General features: G+C 54.1%; 1 protein-coding gene across 1 annotated transcript in view; it reads left to right on the top strand.

Annotated features, from left to right (window-relative positions):
- Nucleotides 1–22,378, top strand: part of VCP (valosin containing protein) — a 120,248-nt gene that overhangs the window by 45,607 nt on the left and 52,263 nt on the right. The window contains exons 8-12 of the mRNA XM_075327012.1: nt 3,462–3,595; nt 3,683–3,818; nt 3,902–4,014; nt 4,460–4,624; nt 4,708–4,830. Coding sequence (XP_075183127.1) covers nt 3,462–3,595; nt 3,683–3,818; nt 3,902–4,014; nt 4,460–4,624; nt 4,708–4,830 — 671 coding nt within the window. The remainder of the gene's footprint in view (nt 1–3,461; nt 3,596–3,682; nt 3,819–3,901; nt 4,015–4,459; nt 4,625–4,707; nt 4,831–22,378) is intronic.

Genomic DNA, 22,378 nt, shown 5'->3' with positions numbered 1-22,378 from the left:
CTCAGAGCAGGAGCTGCTGCCACTAAGGCAGCCTCCTCTTGACTATCTGGCCGCGCCAGCAACGTCCTTGGTCGGTGGCAGGCTCTCCCGCTTTGGCGACGTGTGGTTTCAACACGTCTCCGATCAGTGGGTGCGGGATATCATCTCCCACGGCTACAGGATAGAATTCTATCCAGCCCGCCCAACAGATTTTTTTTCTGTCAACTCCCCCCCGCTCCAAGGCCGCCGCCGTCTAACAGGCCGTGGCACCCTTGCAGGCCAACGGAGTAATTGTACCGGTTCCCGCCTGGGAACGGTTCAGAGGTTTCTACTCAAATCTCTTCCTAGTCCCCGAAAGGGACGGTTCCTTCCGGCCCATTCTGGATCTCAACCTTCTCAAAAAGCATGTTCAGGTGCGGCATTTTTCGCATGGAGTCTCTGCGATCAGTAATTGCCTCAATGGTCCAAGGAGATTTCCTAGCATCCTCGACATCAGAGATGCCTACCTGCATGTGCCAATTGCAGCTTCACACCAGCGTTGGCTATGTTTTGCAATCTGAGAGGAACATTTCCAATTCGTGGCTCTTCCCTTCGGGTTAGCCACGGCCCCTCGAGTATTAGTCAGGGTCATGGCAGCAGTGGTTGCGGTTCTGCACCTCCCTTTTTTCTGGACGGCCTTCTAGTCAAGGCTCCATCCAGTGCAGACTGTCAGCGGAGTGCCTCGCTCACTCTCGCCACTCTAGTCCAATTCGGGTGGCTTGTCCTTTTCCCAAGTCCACTCTGACTCCGACCCAGAAGCTCATGTACCTAGGGATGCAATTCGAGACTCTGCCGGCACTTGTGAAGCTGCCCTTAGTCAAACAGAAGTCCCTCCACTGGCGGTGCGCCCTTTGCTGAGGCCCCGCCGTCATTCCATCAGGCACCTAATGCAGGTGCTGGGTCAGATGGTGGCGTCAATGGAAGCGGTTCCTTTGCCCAGTTCCTTCTGCGTCCTCTGCAGCTGGACATTCTCCGCTGTTGGGACAAGCGACCTTGCTCCTTGCACAGGTTAGTGGCTCTGTCGCCACAGACCAGGGGCTCCCTTCAGTGGTGGCTTCGGCCCCTCTCTCTTCAGGGACGCTTTTTCCTGGCCCCGTCCCGGGTGATCCTCACCACGGATGCCAGTCTATCCGGCTGGGGAGCAGTAGATCTCCACCACAGAGCGCAGGGCACTTGGACCCCGTCCGAATCAGCCCTCTCGATCAATGTGCTGGAAATCAGAGCTGTGCTTCTAGCTCTCTTAGCTTTTCACCACCTCTTGGCGGGCAAGCACATTCGAGTCCGGTCAGACAACGCGACAGCGGTTGTCTACATCAACTGCCAGGGCGGGACACTCGGCCGCCTGGCAATGTTGGAGGTTCTACGCATCCTTCAGTGGACGGAGGACTCCAAGTCCACCATATCCGCAGTCCACATCCCAGGCGTGGAAAACTGGGAGGCAGATTATCTCAGCCGTCAAACCGTGGACAGCGGCGAGTGGGCTCTGCATCCGGCAGTGTTTCGGTCACTCTGCCGCAAGGGGGGCACTCCGGAAGTGGATCTTCGCTCCCACGATCCTCAGGCCTCTGCAGCGGACGCGCTGGTTCAAGATTGGTCCCAGTTCCGTCTGGCCTACGTGTTTCCCCCTCTACCTCCTGCTCAGAGTCCTGCGCAAGCTCAGAATGGAGGGCGTCGGGTCATTCTCATTGATCCAGACTGGTCCAGGCGAGCTTGGTACCCAGACCTGCTCCATCTGTCCGTAGAGGTGCCGTGGCATCTCCCGGACCGTTCAGACCTTCTCTCACAAGGTCCGTTTTTCCGCCTGAATTCTGCGGCTCTCAGATTGACGGCGTGGCTCTTGAGTCCTGGATCTTGACGACTTCTGGTATCCCTCCTGAAGTCATCTCCACTATGACTCGGGCTCGGAAGTATTCCTTGGCCAAAATCTATCACAGGACCTGGAGAATTTTCCTGTCCTGGTGTCGCTCTTCCGGCCATGCTTCTTGGCCTTTTTCCTTGCCGACCCTTCTGTCCTTTCTGCAGTCCGTCTGCAGCTAGGACTATCCCTCAATTCCCTCAAGGGACAGGTCTCGGCTCTGTCAGTGTTGTGCCAGCGGCGTATCGCTCGGCTGGCTCAGGTGCGCTCCTTCATACAGGGCGCATCTCACAGCATTCCGCCTTACCGGCGGCCCTTGGATTCCTGGGACCTTAATCTGGTCCTCACGGCTTTCCAGAAACCCCCCCTTTGAGCCTCTTAGGGAGGTTTCTTTGTCTCGTCTTTCACAGAAAGTGGTCTTTCTAGTGGCCATAACTTCCCTCAGGAGAGTCTCTGATTTGACTGCGCTCTCTTCGGAGTCACCTTTTTTGGTTTTTCATCAAGACAAGGTGGTTCTCCGTCCGACTCCGGACTTTCCCCCTAAGGTGGTTTCTCCTTTCCACCTTAACCAGGACATTTCCCTGCCTTCCTTTTGTCCGGCTCCGGTTCATCGCTTTGAAAAAGCGTCGCATACTCTGGATCTGGTGCGGGCACTCCGGATCTATGTGTTTCGCACCGCTGTTGTTAGGCGGCGCACCTCTCTTTTTGTGCTGACCACAGGTCGGCGTGAGGGCCTCTCGGTTTCTAAGCCGACCCTAGCTCGTTGGATTAGGTCGGCCATTTCCGATGCCTACCAGTGTACTCAAGTGCCTCCCCCACTGGGGGATCAAGGCACACTCTACCAGAGCTGTCGGTGCCTCTTTGTTTCTCAGGCACCAGGCTACGGCTCAGCAGGTCGGTCAGGCTGCCACTTGGGCTAGTCTGCATACCTTTTCGAAGCACTACCAAGTGCATGCTCATGCTTCGGCAGATGCGAGCTTGGGCAGACGCATCCTTCAGGCGGCTGTCGCCCATTTGTGAAGTTAGGTTTCGCCTACTTCTCAGTTTTCTGTTTATTCCCACCCATGGACTGCTTTGAGACGTCCCATGGTCTGGGTCTCCCATAGGAACGATGAAGAAAAAGAGAATTTTGTTTACTTACCGTAAATTCTTTTTCTTATAGTTCCGTAATGGGAGACCCAGCACCCTCCCTGTTGCCTGTTGGCAGTTTTCTTGTTCCGTGTGTTTCACCGGCTGTTGTTGTAGACAGAGGCTCCGGTTGTTCCGGTTCTTGCTCTATCTCTACTTGTGGGTGGCTGTCCTCCTTCAGCTTTTGCACTAAACTGGCTATATTTGGTTATCCAGGGGGTGTATATGCTCGGAGGGAGGAGCTACACTTTTTAGTGTAGTACTTTGTGTGTCCTCCGGAGGCAGAAGCTATACACCCATGGTCTGGGTCTCCCATTACGGAACTATAAGAAAAAGAATTTACGGTAAGTAAACAAAATTCTCTTTTTTTTTTTCAGATTAATTTCCCGTTGGGTGCGCATACCAAAAAGTGAATCCTATTGGTTTATACTAATTTATAAACCTTCTTTCCTCTATTCAGGTCCTGAGATTATGAGTAAATTGGCTGGAGAATCTGAGAGCAACCTGCGCAAAGCCTTTGAAGAAGCTGAGAAGAATGCCCCTGCCATCATCTTCATTGATGAACTAGACGCCATTGCCCCTAAGAGAGAGAAGGTAGATGATGTGCCTTGCCTCATGTTTATGCTCCAATTTGCAGATTCTGAGGTCCTTAGGGTAGTTGTCCCTGTTTCTGTCCCATAGACACATGGAGAGGTTGAGCGCAGAATCGTGTCCCAGCTGCTAACGCTCATGGACGGCTTGAAACAGAGAGCGCACGTAATTGTCATGGCTGCCACCAATCGACCCAACAGCATAGACCCAGCATTAAGACGCTTTGGTAAGATAAATGGGTGGAGTGAGAGGTTGGCAGTATGGCACCATGGTCCATCGATGAGCATTCATTCATGTTGTCCCTTTCAGGCCGTTTTGACAGAGAGGTCGACATTGGAATCCCTGATGCTACCGGCAGACTGGAAATCCTACAGATCCACACTAAGAACATGAAATTGGCAGATGATGTTGATCTAGAACAGGTAAGGAGTCTGGGTCTTATTTATACAGCTCTAGGAGGAGACACAAGAGTTCAGCGAGTATCTAACTATTCGTACTCGTGATACTCTTAACGAGAACTGTCTACTACTCGCGTATTCATTCCGAATAGCGTGTGCAATGCAAGTCAATGAGGAATACTCACAATGTAACGAGTAACCCGAATGCCCTATTTGCTATTCGCACGAAAAGTACATAATCCGGGTTATTCGTTACTTTGTGAGTTTTACCCCATTGACTTGCATTACACGCGATATTTGGAATGAATAAGCGAGTAGTAGACAGTATTTGTTAAGAGTATAGCGAGTGTGAATAGTTAAGTACTCGCTCAACCGTAGGAGACACGTAATATCCCGCCGCTCACATTCAGGTTTTTCATCTGTTCTTGTTTTCATCGCTAACCTTGTGTTCTCTGCTCTTAACCTTTAGGTTGCTAATGAGACTCATGGTCACGTTGGTGCTGATCTGGCCGCATTGTGTTCAGAGGCCGCTCTCCAAGCTATCCGCAAGAAGATGGACCTCATCGACCTGGAGGATGAAACCATAGATGCTGAAGTAATGAATTCACTGGCTGTCACAATGGACGACTTTAGGGTACGTAAGAAAATGGCTGTTTTTATCCGTTATCCACGGTTTTATTCTCTGGTATAAAACATAATTTCTTCTATCTCGCGTAGTGGGCGCTTAGTCAGAGCAATCCATCAGCGCTGCGTGAGACGGTGGTTGAAGTGCCGCAGGTCACCTGGGAAGATATCGGTGGCTTGGAAGATGTCAAGAGGGAGCTGCAGGAGCTGGTACAGGTGGGTAATATACGGCCGTCTGCAGTCGCGTACTTGTGGAGAAAATGCCTCCCAGAGTTTTTCATCCTTGTGACTTTTGGGGTGAGGATCCTAAATAGTGCATGAAATACCCTCCTCCTATGCCTCTGGAACTCCAAATTAATAAGATTTGTCTTACGAGAGCTCGGGAAATCAATACAGCACACGCTTAGTATGGTCAGAGAACTATCCTTTATTAGTACATGTAACTAGTTTATATATAGAGTCACAGTCAAAGGCCTTGTCCCTCTGAACTATGCACCAATTAGAGCAGTAAGGCATAAACAGAAATGTGAAACTTCCCCGCCCATCAGTGTTAGCTGAGCCCCATGACATCATTAGCGATGGACATTGTTGGAACAAAATGGATTCTGGTCTCACAATAGTTGTGAGCTATTCATACAAATGACCCAAATGTATAACATGTTAAGTACATGTGAAATCTCACGTTTTGAGCTTATTGATGGATTCCCTTTAAAAGCATGTAAAATTAGAACCCCCCCCCCAACAATTAAGCCAAAGAGGCTGGTGCTGGGCAAGGAATCAATTGGGGCTAGATGTTCAGGATGTATTCAGTCATGTCCAGATCACTTATTATCTTATTTGCATATTAATTAAAATGCCAGCAACAGATGGAAGATATAAAGGCATCGATGGATTTACATTTCACAGACCTGCATGTCTATATGTGCTATTTGAGAGGTTGATATTACTGACATGTTCCCTTTAACCCCTTCACGACCGCGGGCAGTAAAATTACGTCCTATTTTAACGTGACTTAACGACCAGGGACGTAATTTTACTGCCTAAACTTCATTTGATTGCCGTGGCCATAGCAACGGCTTTCAAATGATGTCCCCTGCTGTTTCTTACAGCAGGGGACCTTTGCTTGACCCCAGGGGGGGGGCGGCATCGCCACCCCCTATTGACGATCGATGTGATTGGCTGTTCAAATCTGAACTGCCAACCACATCGATCGCACTAATTTCGGCAAAAATAATGCCCGAATTAGTGCGTTCCTGTGAGATCCAGCTATGAGATGCCGCAGCTGCTGCAGCATATCATAGGTGGACCTCAAACATGCCGCCCCAAGCCCCTGCAGCACTGATTGGGCGTCATAGCACGATCGCTCCAATCGCTCCAATCAGTGTGCAGTGGGGCGGTCTGATCTGCCGGTGGCCGCCCTCCCCAGGCCTGTGCTGGCCTGCGAGCCCTCCCCCAACATGTCTGCAGCGTGGTACTTGTGGTACCACGCCGCCGCCGCCGCCGTAGCTGAGGTCACCGCTGCTGCTGCACGTGAGTACTGTGCTCACTTTGCAGCTCCCGTGGTGCCCCTGCGCGCTGCCGTGATAGCCCCTGCCGTGCCCCCCCCCGCGATCTGCCCCCCCCCCCGACATCCCGATCTGCTCCCCCCACGCCACCGCTTCTGCTGCCGCCGCCATAGCTGAGGTCACCGCTGCTGCTGCCGCCGCCGTAGCTGAGGTCACCGCTGCTGCTGCACGTGAGTACTGTGCTCACTTTGCAGCTCCCGTGGTGCCCCTGCGCGCTGCCGTGATAGCCCCTGCCGTGCCCCCCCCCGCGATCTGCCTCCCCCGACATCCCGATCTGCTCCCCCCAACCCCCCCCCCCCCCCCGACATCCCGATTTGCTCCCCCCGCGATCTGACTGCCTCCCCCATTATCTCTATTCTGCTTCTGCAGCTCCCTCTCTGGTCTCCCCCTCTGCTCTCCCCCCCCTCTGCTCTCCCCCCCCCCCTCTGCTCTCCCCCCCCCTCTGCTCTCCCCCCCACCTCTGCTCTCCCCCCCCTCTGCTCTCCCACCCCTCTGCTCTCCCACCCCTCTGCTCTCCCACCCCTCTGCTCTCCCACCCCTCTGCTCTCCCACCCCTCTGCTCTCCCACCCCTCTGCTCTCCCACCCCTCTGCTCTCCCACCCCTCTGCTCTCCCCCTCTGCTCTCCCCCTCTGCTCTCCCCCTCTGCTCTCCCCCTCTGCTCTCCCCCTCTGCTCTCCCCCTCTGCTCTCCCCCTCTGCTCTCCCCTCTGCTCTCCCCCTCTGCTCTCCCCCTCTGCTCTCCCCCTCTGCTCTCCCCCTCTGCTCTCCCCCTCTGCTCTCCCCCTCTGCTCTCCCCCTCTGCTCTCCCCCTCTGCTCTCCCCCTCTGCTCTCCCCCTCTGCTCTCCCCCTCTGCTCTCCCCCTCTGCTCTCCCCCTCTGCTCTCACCCCCCCTCTCCCCCTCTGCTCTCACCCCCCCTCTCCCCCTCTGCTCTCACCCCCCCTCTCCCCCTCTGCTCTCACCCCCCCCTCTCCCCCTCTGCTCTCACCCCCCCCTCTCCCCCCTCTGCTCTCACCCCCCCCTCTCCCCCTCTGCTCTCACCCCCCCCTCTCCCCCTCTGCTCTCACCCCCCCCTCTCCCCCTCTGCTCTCACCCCCCCTCTCCCCCTCTGCTCTCACCCCCCACGTCCTCTTACCTGTCTTCACCGGCCTGATCACATCTGCGTCCATCGCATCCGTCCGTGCGTTCTGCCAAGCGCTGATCAGGGATGCACATAACGGATCGGCATCCATGGTCAATTTTTGGCGTGACTTTTTTCCGTATTCACAACGCTTTTTGTATCGCATCCGTCCGTGCGTCCCGCCGAGCGCTGATCAGGGATGCATATAACGGATCTGCATCCGTGGTCAGTTTTTGGCGTGACTTTTTTCCGTATTCACGACGCTTTTTGTATCGCATCCGTCCATGCGTCCCGCCGAGCGCTGATTAGGGATGCAGATAACGGATCGGCATCCCTGCTCAATTTTTGGCATGACTTTTTTCCGTATTTGCGACGCTTTTTGTATCGCATCCGTCCGTGCATCCCGCCAAGCGCTGATCAGGGATGCACATAACGTATCTGCATCCATGGTCAATTTTTGCCGTGACTTTTTTTTTTTACGTATCCCCGACGCTTTTTTTCTTTGTCGCTCCATTGGGAGACCCAGACAATTGGGTGTATAGCTTCTGCCTCCGGAGGCCACACAAAGTATTACACTTTAAAAAGTGTAACCCCTCCCCTCTGCCTATACACCCCCCCGTGCATCACGGGCTCCTCAGTTTTTATGCTTTGTGTTGAAGGAGGCACACATCCACGCAAGCTCCACAATTTAGTCAGCAGCAGCTGCTGACTATATCGGATGGAAGAAAAGAGGGCCCATAACAGGGCTCCCGGCATGCTCCCTTCTCACCCCACTCTGGTCGGCGGTGCTGTTAAGGTTGAGGTACCCATTGCGGGTACAAAGGCTGGAGCCACATGCTGTTTTCCTTCCCCATCCCTTAGGGGCTCTGGGTGAAGTGGGATCCTAACCAGTCACCAGGCACTGGGACCGTGCTCCCTCCGCAGCCCCTGGGGGAATCTGCTGGACAGGAGACCGGGTATCGTCAGGGACAGGCCCTGCTCCTATGAGGTACTCTGTGTCCCCTTGGGGACGGCGCATAGAGCGCCTGTGTAATGGACGCTGCAGCACCTGCTGGGTGTGTTTGTGCGCCGGGACTACCGCGCTGACCGCGCTTGTTTGCCGGCCGCGCTTATAACTTTAGTCCCTGGCTTTTGCGGCCTAGTACCGCATACTCCCGCCCCCGGGCCTGCCAGTCAGGGGTAAGGGCGGGACGCTGCACTGGACGTCAGCGCTGAGGGCTGGAGCATACTTAGTATCCTCCTCCCCCCTCACTGAGCACCGTGGGGCACCAGATTCCCGCACTTTCTGAGGCACGCCCACGGCTCCCTCCTCCTCTCAGAACGCTGGCAGCTATTCCTATCAGCACGTCTGACGCTGGAGAACTTCAGAGGGGAGACAACACCGAGCTCCACAGCTCTGGGAGGCCCAGGCAGGGAATCTGGTGGTCACACAACCGCTGAGGGTGGTCGGTAAGCCGCACCTGTTACTAGGTGCTGGCCCCCCCTGGGTGCCGAAGTGTATTTTATATGCTTATATTGTATAAATTTACTCTGTACGGCTGCACTATTTGCTTTTGGCTATATACCCTCTCTGATTACGCTAAGAGGAGACAACAGCATGTCGTCCGCAAAAAGCAAGGGTGCCAAGGCACAGGCTTACTTTGCAACCTGTACCTCATGTGCGGCTATGCTACCTGCAGGTTCCACCTACCCTCATTGTGTGCAATGCTCGGCCCCTGTGACACTCACTCAGCCGGAGTCTCAGCCACTGGTGGGACCCTCGGCCCAGGTGGAACCACCAGCTCCCACTGTCCAGGTGACAGGGACAGAGTTTGCAGTATTCGCTGACAAACTTTCTTAGTCTATGGATAGATGGTCTGCTAAGATACTAGAAGCTTTGCAGTCCAGACCGGTAACGCAGGCCCCGGGCACTGTTGAATCATTGCTCCCAGCCCCCCTCGGTCGGCACAGCAGAGTGCTCCTGGGTCGACTCATAGGTCCCACGGTGAGGACTCCGACACGGACCGCAGTCCAGACCGACTAAGCGGGCTCGCTGGGAGCTTCCCTCGACTTCATCACACTGTTCAGGGTCTCAGCATGAGGACTCTCTGGAGGATGAAGAGGAGGTGGCAGATCAGGGCTCTGATCCTGAGGCCGCTCTCAACCTTGATACGCCTGAAGGGGACGCCATAGTAAACGACCTTATAGCGTCCATCAATCAGGTGTTAGAACTTTCTCCCCCAGCTCCTCCGATTGAGGAGTCAGCTTCTCAGCAGGAGAAATTCCGTTTTAGGTTTCCCAAACGTACACGGAGTGCGTTTCTTGATCACTCCGACTTCAGAGATACAGTCCAGAAACACCGAGCTTTTCCGGATAAGCGCTTTACTAAGCGCCTTAATGACACACGTTATCCCTTCCCCCCTGACGTAGTCAAGGGTTGGGCTCAGTGTCCCAAGGTGGATCCTCCAGTCTCTAGACTGGCGGCCAGATCCATAGTTGCAGTGGCAGATGGTGCATCACTCAAGGATGCCACTGACAGGCAGATGGATTTCATCAGGAGCTCTATCTATGAGGCCATCGGCGCGTCCTTTGCTCCGGCATTTGCAGCCGTATGGGCACTCCAAGCTATCTCAGCTTGTCAGTCTGAGATTAATGCAGTCACACGTGCCGCTACTCCGCAGGTTGTGTCCTTAACCTCTCAGGCATCGGCGTTTGCGTCCTACGCCATGAATGCTGTCCTGGACTCTGCGAGCCGTACGGCGGTAGCATCCGCCAATTCAGTGGCAGTCCGCAGGGCCATGTGGCTACGTGAATGGAAGGCAGACTCTGCTTCCAAAAAGTTTTTAACCGGTTTGCCATTTTCTGGCGACCGCCTGTTTGGCGAGCAATTGGATGAAATCATTAAACAATCCAAGGAAAAGGACTCGTCCTTACCCCAACCCAAACCAAACAGACCTCAACAACGGAAGGTACAATCGAGGTTTCGGTCCTTTCGGCCCTCAGCCAGGTCTCAATTCTCCTCGTCCAACAGGCCACAGAAGGGTCAGAGGAACTCTGATTCATGGCGGTCTAAGTCACGTCCTAAAAAGACCGCCGGAGGAACCGCTCCCAAAGCGGCCTCCTCATGACTCTCGGCCTCCCCAAACCGCATCCTCGGTCGGTGGCAGGCTCTCCCGCTTTTGCGACGCCTGGTTGCCACATGTCCAAGACCGATGGGTGAGAGACATTCTGTCTCACGGTTACAGGATAGAGTTCAGTTCTCGTCCTCCGACTCGTTTCTTCAGAACATCTCCGCCCCCCGAGCGAGCCGATGCTCTTCTTCAGGCGGTGAGCACTCTGAAGGCAGAAGGGGTGGTTATCCCTGTTCCCCTTCAGCAATGGGGTCACGGTTTTTACTCCAACTTGTTTGTGGTGCCAAAAAAGGACGGATCTTTCCGTCCCGTTCTGGACCTCAAACTTCTCAACAGACACGTGAAAACCAGGCGGTTCCGGATGGAATCTCTCCGCTCCGTCATCGCCTCGATGTCCCAAGGAGACTTCCTAGCATCAATCGACATCAGGGATGCTTATCTCCACGTGCCGATTGCACCAGAGCATCAGCGCTTCCTGCGTTTCGCCATCGGGGACGAACACCTTCAGTTCGTGGCACTGCCTTTCGGCCTGGCAACAGCCCCACGGGTCTTCACCAAGGTCATGGCAACAGTGGTAGCAGTCCTACACTCTCAGGGACACTCAGTGATCCCTTACTTAGACGATCTTCTTGTCAAGGCCCCCTCTTGGGTGGCATGCCAACACAGCCTGAACATTGCTCTGGAGACTCTCCAGAGGTTCGGGTGATCATCAATTTCCCAAAGTCAAAACTGACACCGACCCAATCGCTGACATATCTTGGGATGAATTTCATACTCTCCCAGCGATAGTGAAACTTCCGCTGGACAAACAGCGTTCACTACAGACAGGGGTGCAATCTCTCCTTCGAGCCCAGTCGCACCCCTTGAGGCGCCTCATGCACTTCCTAGGGAAGATGGTGGCAGCAATGGAGGCAGTTCCATTTGCGCAGTTTCATTTGCGCAGTTTCATCTGCGTCCACTTCAATGGGACATTCTCCGCAAATGGGACAGGAAGTCGACGTCCCTCGACAGGAACGTCTCCCTTTCTCGGGCAGCCAAGGCCTCCCTTCCGTGGTGGCTTCTTCCCACTTCTTTGTCGAAGGGGAAATCATTCCTGCCCCCATCCTGGGCTGTGGTCACGACGGACGCGAGTCTGTCAGGGTGGGGAGCGGTCTTCCTCCACCACAGGGCTCAGGGTACCTGGACTCAGCCAGAGTCCTCCCTTCAGATCAATGTTCTGGAGATAAGGGCAGTGTATCTAGCCCTAAAGGCTTTCCAGCCGTGGCTGGAAGGCAGGCAGATCAGAATTCAGTCGGACAATGCCACGGCGGTGGCATACATCAACCACCAAGGCGGCACACGCAGTCGGCAAGCCTTCCAGGAAGTTCGGCGGATTCTGCTTTGGGTGGAAGCCACAGCATCCACCATCTCCGCAGTTCACATCCCGGGCGTAGAAAACTGGGAAGCAGACTTTCTCAGTCGCCAGGGCATGGACGCAGGGGAATGGTCTCTTCACCCGGACGTGTTTCAAGAGATCTGTTGCCGCTGGGGGAAGCCGGACGTCGACCAAATGGCGTCCCGGCACAACAACAAGGTCTCGACATTCATGGCACGGTCTCAAGATCCCAGAGCTCTGGCGGCAGACGCATTAGTTCAGGATTGGTCGCAGTTTCGACTGCCTTATGTTTTTCCTCCTCTGGCACTGCTGCCCAGAGTGTTACGCAAGATCAGCTCCGACTGCCGCCGCGCCATCCTCATCGCCCCAGACTGGCCGAGGAGGTCGTGGTACCCGGATCTGTGGCATCTCACGGTGGGTCAACCGTGGGCACTACCAGACCGACCAGACTTGCTGTCTCAAGGGCCATTTTTCCATCTGATTTCTGCGGCCCTCAACCTGACTGTGTGGCCATTGAGTCCTGGATCCTAGCGTCTTCAGGGTTATCTCAAGAGGTCATTGCCACTATGAGACAGGCCAGGAAACCAACGTCAGCCAAGATCTACCACAGGACGTGGAGGATCTTCTGATCCTGGTGCTCTGATCAGGGTTTTACTCCCTGGCCATTTGCCTTGCCCACTTTTCTGTCCTTCCTTCAATCCGGAATGGAAAAGGGTTTGTCTCTCGGCTCTCTTAAGGGACAAGTCTCGGCGCTTTCCGTGTTTTTTCAAAAGTGTCTAGCCAGGCTCCCGCAGGTACGCACGTTCCTCCAGGGGGTTTGCCACATAGTCCCTCCTTACAAGCGTCCGCTAGAACCCTGGGATCTGAACAGGGTGCTAACGGCTCTTCAAAAACCACCTTTCGAGCCAATGAGAGATATTTCTCTTTCACGCCTCTCGCAGAAGGTGGTCTTCCTAGTGGTAGTCACATCACTTCGGAGAGTGTCTGAGCTAGCTGCACTGTCATGCAAAGCCCCCTTCCTGGTGTTTCAGCAGGACAAGGTGGTTCTGCGTCCGGTTCCGGACTTTCTCCCTAAGGTGGTATCCCCTTTTCATCTCAATCAGGATATCTCCTTACCTTCTTTTCTTCGGCGCTCTATTGGGAGACCCAGACGATTGGGTGTATAGCACTGCCTCCGGAGGCCACACAAAGCAATTACACTAAAAAGTGTAAGGCCCCTCCCCTTCTGGCTATACACCCCCAGTGGGATCACTGGCTCACCAGTTTTCTGCTTTGTGCGAAGGAGGTCAGACATCCACGCATAGCTCCACTGTTTGTAGTCAGCAGTAGCTGCTGGCTATATCGGATGGAAGAAAAGAGGGCCCATATGGGGCCCCCAGCATGCTCCCTTCTCACCCGCGGTGGTGCTTGTAAGGTTGAGGTACCTATTGCTGGTACAGAGGCTGGAGCCCACATGCTGTTTTCCTTCCACATCCCCTGGAGGGCTCTGTGGAAGTGGGATCTTGCCGGCCCCCAAGCCCTGGGGCCGGGCTCCATCCACAGACCCATAGAACCTGCTGGATTTGGAGCGGGAGTGCCGTTCAGGGACAAGGCCCTGCAACTTTCAGGTACTCTGTGTCCCCGGCAGGCACGGACACTCTCAGGCTTGCTGAGCGTTATAGTGCGCCGGGGACAGTAGCGCTGTGCGCCGGGGTTAGGTCACTGCAGCTTTGCTGAGTGACGTTTCATGTTGGGAACTACTGCGCCGACCGCTCCTGGAGCGGCGGCGCAGCTGCGACTTGTAGTGCGCCGGGGACTTTGCGCCGACCGCGCTTTTACGGCGGCGGCGCTTCTAACTTTAGCCCCCGGCTTCTGCGGCCTAGCGCCGCTTCGTTCCCGCCCCCACCCTGTCACTCAGGGTAGGGGAGAGACGCTGCTCAATTAACAGCGCCGAGGGCTGGAGCTTTATTTACATGCTCCAGCCCTCTCACTAGGCACAGGGGGAAGCAGACTTCCCGCTCTTCGTCGGTGTACGCCCAGGGCCCGCCCCCCCTCTCCACAAGGACGCCGGCAGCCATTACACATGCGATCTGGCTGGGGAAAGGCAGCAGGCTCTGGGAGACCCAGACTAGAGGGATTTCTGGCGACCACACACCGCTCCTAAGCGGGCGGTAAGCTGCACAGTAGTGCTGGCCCCTCTAGTGCCTCAGTGATATATTAGTGTACTTCTTTCTTGGTACTATATATATATATATATATATATATATATATATATATATATATATATATATATATATATATATATATATATATATATATATATATATATATATATATATATATATAGTGCACTGTAAGGTCGCTTCTTGGCTGGACACCCTGTACTGCTCTGAGGAGGCAGCAACATGTCATCCGCAAAACGCAAGGCTGCCAAGGCACGGGCTGTGTACACTGTTTGTACTGCATGTGGGGCTGATCTACCGGCAGGCTCCAATGATTCACATTGTGTGCAATGTTCAGTCCCAGTGGCACTTCGTCAGCCAGAGCCTATTGTGGTGGTAGCCCAGGCAGAGACGCCTGTGAACCCTGCCCCGGTGACTGGGACAGACTTTGCAGTGTTTGCTGATAAAATGTCTGAGACTATGACAAAAATCCTGGAGACCTTGCAGGCCAGGCCAGTTCCTCAGACCATGGACACTGCTGTGTCTATGCTCTCCGGTCCCCCTCAGTTGGAACTAATCCGTACTTCAAGGGGGTCTCAAGCATCACAAGCTGAAGTCTCTGACTCAGATGACAGTCCCAGGCAGCCTAAGCGAGCTCGCTGGGAAAGACCCTCGACGTCATCACACTGCTCAGGGTCTCAGCGAGAAGAGTCTCTCTGTGATGAGACTGAGGACGGTGATCAGGATTCTAATCCTGAGGCCCCTCTCAATCTGGATGCCCCTGATGGTGACGCCATGGTTAATGACCTTATATCGGCGATTAATAGACTGTTGGATATTTCTCCCCCAGCTCCTTCAGCAGAGGAGGCAGCTGCACAGCAGGAGAAGTTCCATTTCCTGTATCCCAAGCGTAAATTAAGTGCTTTTTTGGACCACTCTGACTTCAGAGAATCAATCCAGAAGCACGACGCTCATCCAGACAAGCGTTTCTCTAAACGTTCTAAGGATACCCGTTATCCTTTTCCCTCTGAAGTGGCCAAACGCTGGACCCAGTGCCCAAAGGTGGATCCCCCAATTTCCAAGCTTGCGGCTAGATCCATAGTCGCAGTAGAGGATGGCGCTTCACTTAAAGATGCCAACGACAGACAGATGGACCTTTGGTTAAAATCTGTCTATGAAGCTATCGGCGCGTCGTTTGCTCCAGCATTCGCGGCCGTGTGGGCACTACAAGCTATTTCAGCTGGTTTAGCACAGGTGGATGCTATCATGCATCCAGCAGTGCCGCAGGTGGCGTCCCTAACTTCGCAAATGTCTGCGTTTGCGACCTATGCTATCAATGCTGTCCTAGAATCTACGAGCCGTACCTCTATGGCGGCCGCCAATTCTGTGGTTTTGCGCAGAGCCTTATGGTTAAAGGACTGGAAAGCAGATGCTGGTTCCAAAAAATGCTTAACCAGCTTGCCATTATCTAGAGACAGACTGTTTGGTGAGCCATTGGCTGAAATCATAAAACAGTCCAAGGGTAAGGACTCTTCCTTGCCACAGCCCAGAGCAAGTAAACCTCAACAGAAAAAGTGGCAGTCGAGGTTTCGGTCCTTTCGAGGCTCGGGCAAGCCCCAGTTCTCCTCGTCCAAAGGGACTCAAAGGACAAGGGAGCTCAGATTCCTGGCGGGCTCACTCACGCCCCAGGAAAGCAAATGGAGGAACCGCTTCCAAGGCGGCTACCTCATGACTTTCGGCCTCCTCCCTCCGCATCCTCGGTCGGTGGCAGGCTCTCCCGCTTTTGCGACATTTGGCTGTCACAGGTCAAAGACCGGTGGGTAACAGACATTTTGTCTCGCGGGTACAGAATCGAGTTCAGTTCTCGGCCTCCAATTCGGTTCTTCAGAACCTCCCCACACCCCAACCGAGCAGATGCCCTGCTGCAGGCGGTGGACTCTCTAAGAGCAGAAGGAGTCGTGATCCCTGTCTCCCCTCAGGAACGGGGGCGAGGATTTTACTCCAATCTCTTTGTGGTTCCAAAAAAGGACGGCTCCTTCCGTCCTGTTCTGGACCTAAAACTGCTCAACAAGCATGTGAACGCCAGGCGGTTCCGGATGGAATCCCTCCGCTCAGTCATTGCCTCAATGTCCCAAGGAGATTTCCTAGCATCAATAGACATCAAAGATGCTTATCTCCACGTGCCGATTGCTACGGAGCACCAACGCTTTCTGCGCTTCGTGATAGGAGACGACCATCTTCAGTTCGTGGCTCTGCCATTTGGTCTGGCGACAGCCCCTCGGGTGTTCACCAAGATCATGGCAGCAGTGGTAGCAGTCTTGCACTCTCACGGACACTCTGTGATCCCTTACTTGGACGATCTACTGGTCAAGGCACCCTCTCAGGAGGCATGCCAACTCAGCCTGAATTTTGCACTGGAGACTCTCCAGGCGTTCAGGTGGATCATCAACTTCCCAAAGTCAAATCTGTCACCGACCCAATCACTAACGTATCTTGGCATGGAGTTTCATACTCTCTCAGCGATAGTGAAGCTTCCGCTGGACAAGCAGCGGTCTCTACAGACTGGGGTGCAGGCTCTCCTTCAAAGTCAGTCGCACTCCTTAAGACGCCTCATGCACTTCCTCGGGAAGATGGTGGCGGCAATAGAAGCGGTTCCGTTTGCGCAGTTTCATCTGCGTCCACTTCAATGGGACATTCTCCGCCAATGGGACGGGAAGTCGACATCCCTGGACAGGAAAGTCTCCCTTTCCCAGACGGCTAAGGACTCTCTGCAGTGGTGGCTCCTTTCCACCTCATTATCACAGGGAAGATCCTTCCTACCACCGTCCTGGGCGGTGGTCACGACAGACGCGAGTCTGTCAGGGTGGGGAGCAGTGTTTCTCCACCACAGGGCTCAGGGTACGTGGACTCAGCAGGAGTCCAGCCTTCAGATCAATGTTCTGGAAATCAGAGCAGTGTTTCTTGCCCTACTAGCCTTCCAGCAGTGGCTGGAAGGGAAGCAGATCCGAATTCAATCGGACAACTCCACAGCGGTGGCATACATCAATCACCAAGGGGGGACTCGCAGTCGGCAAGCCTTCCAGGAAGTCCGGCGCATTATGATGTGGGTGGAAGCCACGGCCTCCACCATATCCGCAGTTCACATCCCCGGCGTAGAAAACTGGGAAGCAGACTTCCTCAGTCGCCAGGGCATGGACGCAGGGGAATGGTCCCTTCACCCGGACGTGTTTCAGGAAATCTGTCGCCGATGGGGAAGGCCGGACGTCGACCTAATGGCGTCCCGGCACAACAACAAGGTCCCAACCTTCATGGCACGGTCTCGCGATCAAAGAGCTCTAGCAGCAGACGCCCTAGTGCAAGATTGGTCGCAGTTCCGGCTCCCTTATGTGTTTCCACCTCTGGCACTCTTGCCCAGAGTGCTACGCAAGATCAGATCCGGCTGCAGCCGCGTCATACTCGTCGCTCCAGACTGGCCGAGGAGGGCGTGGTATCCGGATCTGTGGCATCTCACGGTCGGCCAACCGTGGGCACTACCAGACCGACCAGACTTACTGTCCCAAGGGCCGTTTTTCCATCGGAATTCTGCGGCCCTCAACCTGACTGCGTGGCCATTGAGTCCTGGATCCTAGCGTCTTCAGGCTTATCCCAAGGGGTCGTTGCCACCATGAGACAGGCTAGGAAGCCCACGTCTGCTAAGATCTATCACAGAACGTGGAGGATATTCTTATCCTGGTGCTCTGCTCAGGGAGTGTCTCCCTGGCCATTTGCATTACCTACCCTTCTTTCTTTCCTGCAATCTGGGTTAGAAAAAGGTTTGTCGCTCGGCTCCCTTAAAGGACAAGTCTCGGCGCTATCCGTCTTTTTTCAGAAGCGTCTAGCACGACTTTCTAAGGTGCGCACGTTCCTACAGGGGGTTTGCCATATCGTTCCCCCGTACAAGCGGCCGTTAGATCCATGGGATCTGAACAGGGTACTAGTTGCCCTCCAGAAGCCGCCCTTCGAGCCTCTGAAGGAGGTTTCACTTTCTAGACTATCACAGAAAGTGGCTTTTCTGGTAGCGATCACATCTCTTCGGAGAGTGTCTGAGCTAGCAGCGCTGTCTTCCAAGGCTCCCTTCCTGGTCTTCCACCAGGACAAGGTAGTGCTGCGCCCCATTCAGGAGTTTCTCCCGAAGGTGGTATCCTCTTTTCATCTTAATCAGGATATCTCTTTGCCTTCGTTTTGTCCTCATGCAGTTCATCGGTATGAGAAGGATTTACATTTGTTAGATCTGGTGAGAGCACTCAGAATCTACATTTCCCGCACAGCGCCCCTGCGCCGTTCGGATGAACTCTTTGTCCTTGTCGCTGGTAAGCGCAAAGGGTCGCAGGCTTCTAAGGCCACCCTGGCTCGATGGATCAAAGAACCAATTCTTGAAGCCTACCGTTCTGCGGGGCTTCCGGTTCCATCAGGGCTGAAGGCCCATTCTACCAGAGCCGTGGGTGCGTCCTGGGCATTGCGACACCAGGCTACGGCTCAACAGGTGTGCCAGGCAGCTACCTGGTCGAGTCTGCACACTTTCACCAAACATTATCAGGTGCATACCTATGCTTCGGCGGACGCCAGCCTAGGTAGAAGAGTCCTGCAGGCGGCAGTTGCCTCCCCGTAGGGGAGGGCTGTCTTTGCAGCTCTAACATGAGGTATTTCTTTACCCACCCAGGGACAGCTTTTGGACGTCCCAATCGTCTGGGTCTCCCAATAGAGCGCCGAAGAAGAAGGGAATTTTGTTACTTACCGTAAATTCCTTTTCTTCTAGCTCTTATTGGGAGACCCAGCACCCGCCCTGTTGTCCTTCGGGATTTTTGGTTTGTTTGCGGGTACACATGTTGTTCATGTTGAACGGTTTTCAGTTCTCCGATGTTACTCGGAGTGAATTGTTTAAACCAGTTATTGGCTTTCCTCCTTCTTGCTTTTGCACTAAAACTGGTGAGCCAGTGATCCCACTGGGGGTGTATAGCCAGAAGGGGAGGGGCCTTACACTTTTTAGTGTAATTGCTTTGTGTGGCCTCCGGAGGCAGTGCTATACACCCAATCGTCTGGGTCTCCCAATAAGAGCTAGAAGAAAAGGAATTTACGGTAAGTAACAAAATTCCCTTCTTTGCCCTCATCCAGTTCACCAATGTGAAAAGGATTTGCACTTGTTAGATCTTGTGAGAGCACTCAGACTCTACATTTCTCGTACGGCGCCCCTGCGCCGCTCGGATGCGCTCTTTGTCCTTGTCGCTGGCCAGCGTAAAGGGTCGCAGGCTTCCAAGTCAACCTTGGCTCGGTGGATCAAGGAACCAATTCTTGAAGCTTACCGTTCTTCTGGGCTTCCGGTTCCTTCAGGGCTGAAAGCCCATTCTACCAGAGCCGTGGGTGCGTCCTGGGCATTGCGGCACCAGGCTACGGCTCAGCAGGTGTGTCAGGCGGCTACCTGGTCGAGTCTGCACACTTTCACGAAACACTATCAGGTGCATACCTACGCTTCGGCAGATGCCAGCCTAGGTAGGCGAGTCCTTCAGGCGGCGGTTGCCCACCTGTAGGAAGGGGCCGTGTTACGGCTCTATTACCGAGGTATTCTTTTACCCACCCAGGGACTGCTTTTGGACGTCCCAATTGTCTGGGTCTCCCAATGGAGCGACAAAGAAGGGAATTTTGTTTACTTACCGTAAATTCCTTTTCTTCTAGCTCCAATTGGGAGACCCAGCACCCGCCCCTGTTCCCTTCGGGCTGTTGTTCTTTTGTGTACACATGTTGTTCATGTTGAACTGTTCTGGGTTCATGGTTTTCAGTTCTCCGAACATCCTTCGGATTGAATTTACCTTAGACCAATTTATAAGTTTCCTCCTTCCTGCATTTGCACCAAAACTGAGGAGCCCGTGATGCACGGGGGGGGTGTATAGGCAGAGGGGAGGGGTTTACACTTTTAAGTGTAATACTTTGTGTGGCCTCCGGAGGCAGAAGCTATACACCCAATTGTCTGGGTCTCCCAATTGGAGCTAGAAAAAAAGGAATTTACGGTAAGTAAACAAAATTCCCTTCTTTATCGCATCCGACCGTGCGTCCTGCAGCGGCCGATCAGTGCACTGCGTCTGTGCGTTTGAAAAGTCAAATGGCGCTCCTTCTCTTCTGAGCCCCGCCATGCGCCCAAACAATTACTTTCCACCACATATGAGGTATCGTCGTACTCAGGAGAAATTGCACAATACATTTTTTCCTGATAGCCTTGTGAAAAAAAAAGCTACCTAGTTGAAGCAACCGTTTTGTGGTAAAAAAAATTTTTTTTCTTTTCACGGCTCAACGCTATAAACTTCTGTGAAGCCCCCAGGTGTTCAAAGTGCTCACCAAACATCTAGAAAAATTATTTGAGGGGGGCGTGGCCTGGACCTCATGTAGAGAGGAAGCAGCGTGGGTGAGCTCCTGCCTGGATCCTGAATTATCCTGCACACCAGCCTTGCTGACAGGCACTAACGACCCTGTAGGGCTGCAACACAACTTATAACACCCAGGGAAGCGAGCACAGCCAGGATATGCCGACCCGCAGCAGCAATATAAGGGACAGAGACGCGCAGGAGCGTGCCTCTGAAGAATCCAATATGGCGCCGCCGGCATCCACACCATCCCGAGCTGGAGCAGTGGGAGTAGCAAGCAGGTTGGAGCGGTTTGCCAGAGTGGCCCCTGGCACAGAGCCTACCTGCAACGAGGCACCCGATGGCAGCGCTGAACGGGCCCTGGAGCAGGGAGAAAACATACCAGACAGTGAGACTGTGAGTACCCTGGGCCTTGCATGTTCAGCAGCACAAGGTATGCAGACACACAGGCCTGTGCTGGCAGAGGGAGGAGGGGGAGATGTGGAGCAAACGCCTGTTTTCACTGAGGCCATACTGAGACATTCTGGCAGCAATTAACTCTTGCAATACCACATTGGCAACTCTAAGCAGCCAGATGGGAACTGTCACCTCAGATATGGCCTGTATTAAACGTGAGCTGCAAGGGGTGACTGTCAGAATGGGGGAGTTGGAGGAAAGAGTGAGTACAACAGAGGATAAATTACCACCATTGTCACGAGAGCTGGGAAAGGCCACGCAAAATATCTCCACACTGCTAAACAAGGTGGATGATTTGGAAAATCACTCCCGCAGAAGTAATTTGCGACTGGTGGGGGTCCCAGAGAGGATGGAGGGCAATGACCCACTGAATTTCTTTGAAAAATGGCTTAAAGACACCATGGGAAAAGACATACTATCTTCTTTCTTTGTCGCTCCATTGGGAGACCCAGACAATTGGGTGTATAGGCTATGCCTCCGGAGGCCGCACAAAGTATTACACTAAAAGTGTAAAGCCCCTCCCCTTCTGCCTATACACCCCCCGTGCTCCCACGGGCTCCTCAGTTTTTTTGCTTTGTGCGAAGGAGGCAGTCATGCACGCACAGCTCCACAGATTAGTCAGCAGCAGCTGCTGACTATGTCGGATGGAAGAAAAGTGGGCCCATATAGGGCCCCCAGCATGCTCCCTTCTCACCCCACTCTTGTCGGCGGTGTTGTTAAGGTTGAGGTATCCATTGCGGGTACGGAGGCTGGAGCCCACATGCTGTTTTCCTTCCCCATCCCCCTTAGGGCTCTGGGTGAAGTGGGATCCTATCGGTCTCCAGGCACTGAGGCCGTGCTCCATCCACAGCTCCCGAGGATTCTGCTGGATAGGAGCCGAGTATCGTTCAGGGACATGGCCCTGCTACTTGGAGGTACTCTGTGTCCCCGTGGGGACCGCGCACAGCAACACTCCAGCATTGCTGGGTGTGCTAGTGCACCGGGGACCGCGGCGCTGACCGGGTTAAATGTGCCATTACACACTGCAGCGTCGCTGAGTGTGTTTGTGTATGGGGACTACCGCGCTGACCGCCGCTGCCATGGTTAACACTGCGGCGCGGCTGGGACTTGTAGTGCGCCGGGGACTTCCGCGCCGGCCGCGCTTATACGGCGGCCGCGCTTATTACTAGAGTCCCCGGCTTTTGCGGCCTAGTCTCTTTTCCTCCCACCCCCAGCCCTGACAGGCAGGGGAAGGGCGGGACGCTGTACAGGACGAGCAGCAATGAGGGATGGAGCATGCTTTGCATACTCCACCCCCCTCACTGTGCACAGTGGGGCACCAGTTCCCGCACTTTCTGGGTCACGCCCACGGCTCCCTCCTCTCCTCAGGACGCCGGCAGCCATTCCTGTCAGCTCCTCGGGACGCTGCAGAGGGGGACAAATTCTGGGAGACCCAGGCAGGGATTCTGGTGGCCTCACAACCGCTTTAAGCGGGTGGTAAGCAGCACCTGTGGTGCTAGCCCCATTGTGCAGAAGTGTAATTATAAATTATATGTTTATGGTATATACTTTACACTGTATGGTGCACAGTTGATTTCTGGCTATATACCCTATTGTGTTGCTCAGG

Source organism: Anomaloglossus baeobatrachus, chromosome 1 (assembly GCF_048569485.1).
Source record: "Anomaloglossus baeobatrachus isolate aAnoBae1 chromosome 1, aAnoBae1.hap1, whole genome shotgun sequence".
NCBI lineage: Eukaryota > Metazoa > Chordata > Amphibia > Anura > Aromobatidae > Anomaloglossus > Anomaloglossus baeobatrachus.
This window is presented reverse-complemented; position numbering and strand designations above follow the sequence as displayed.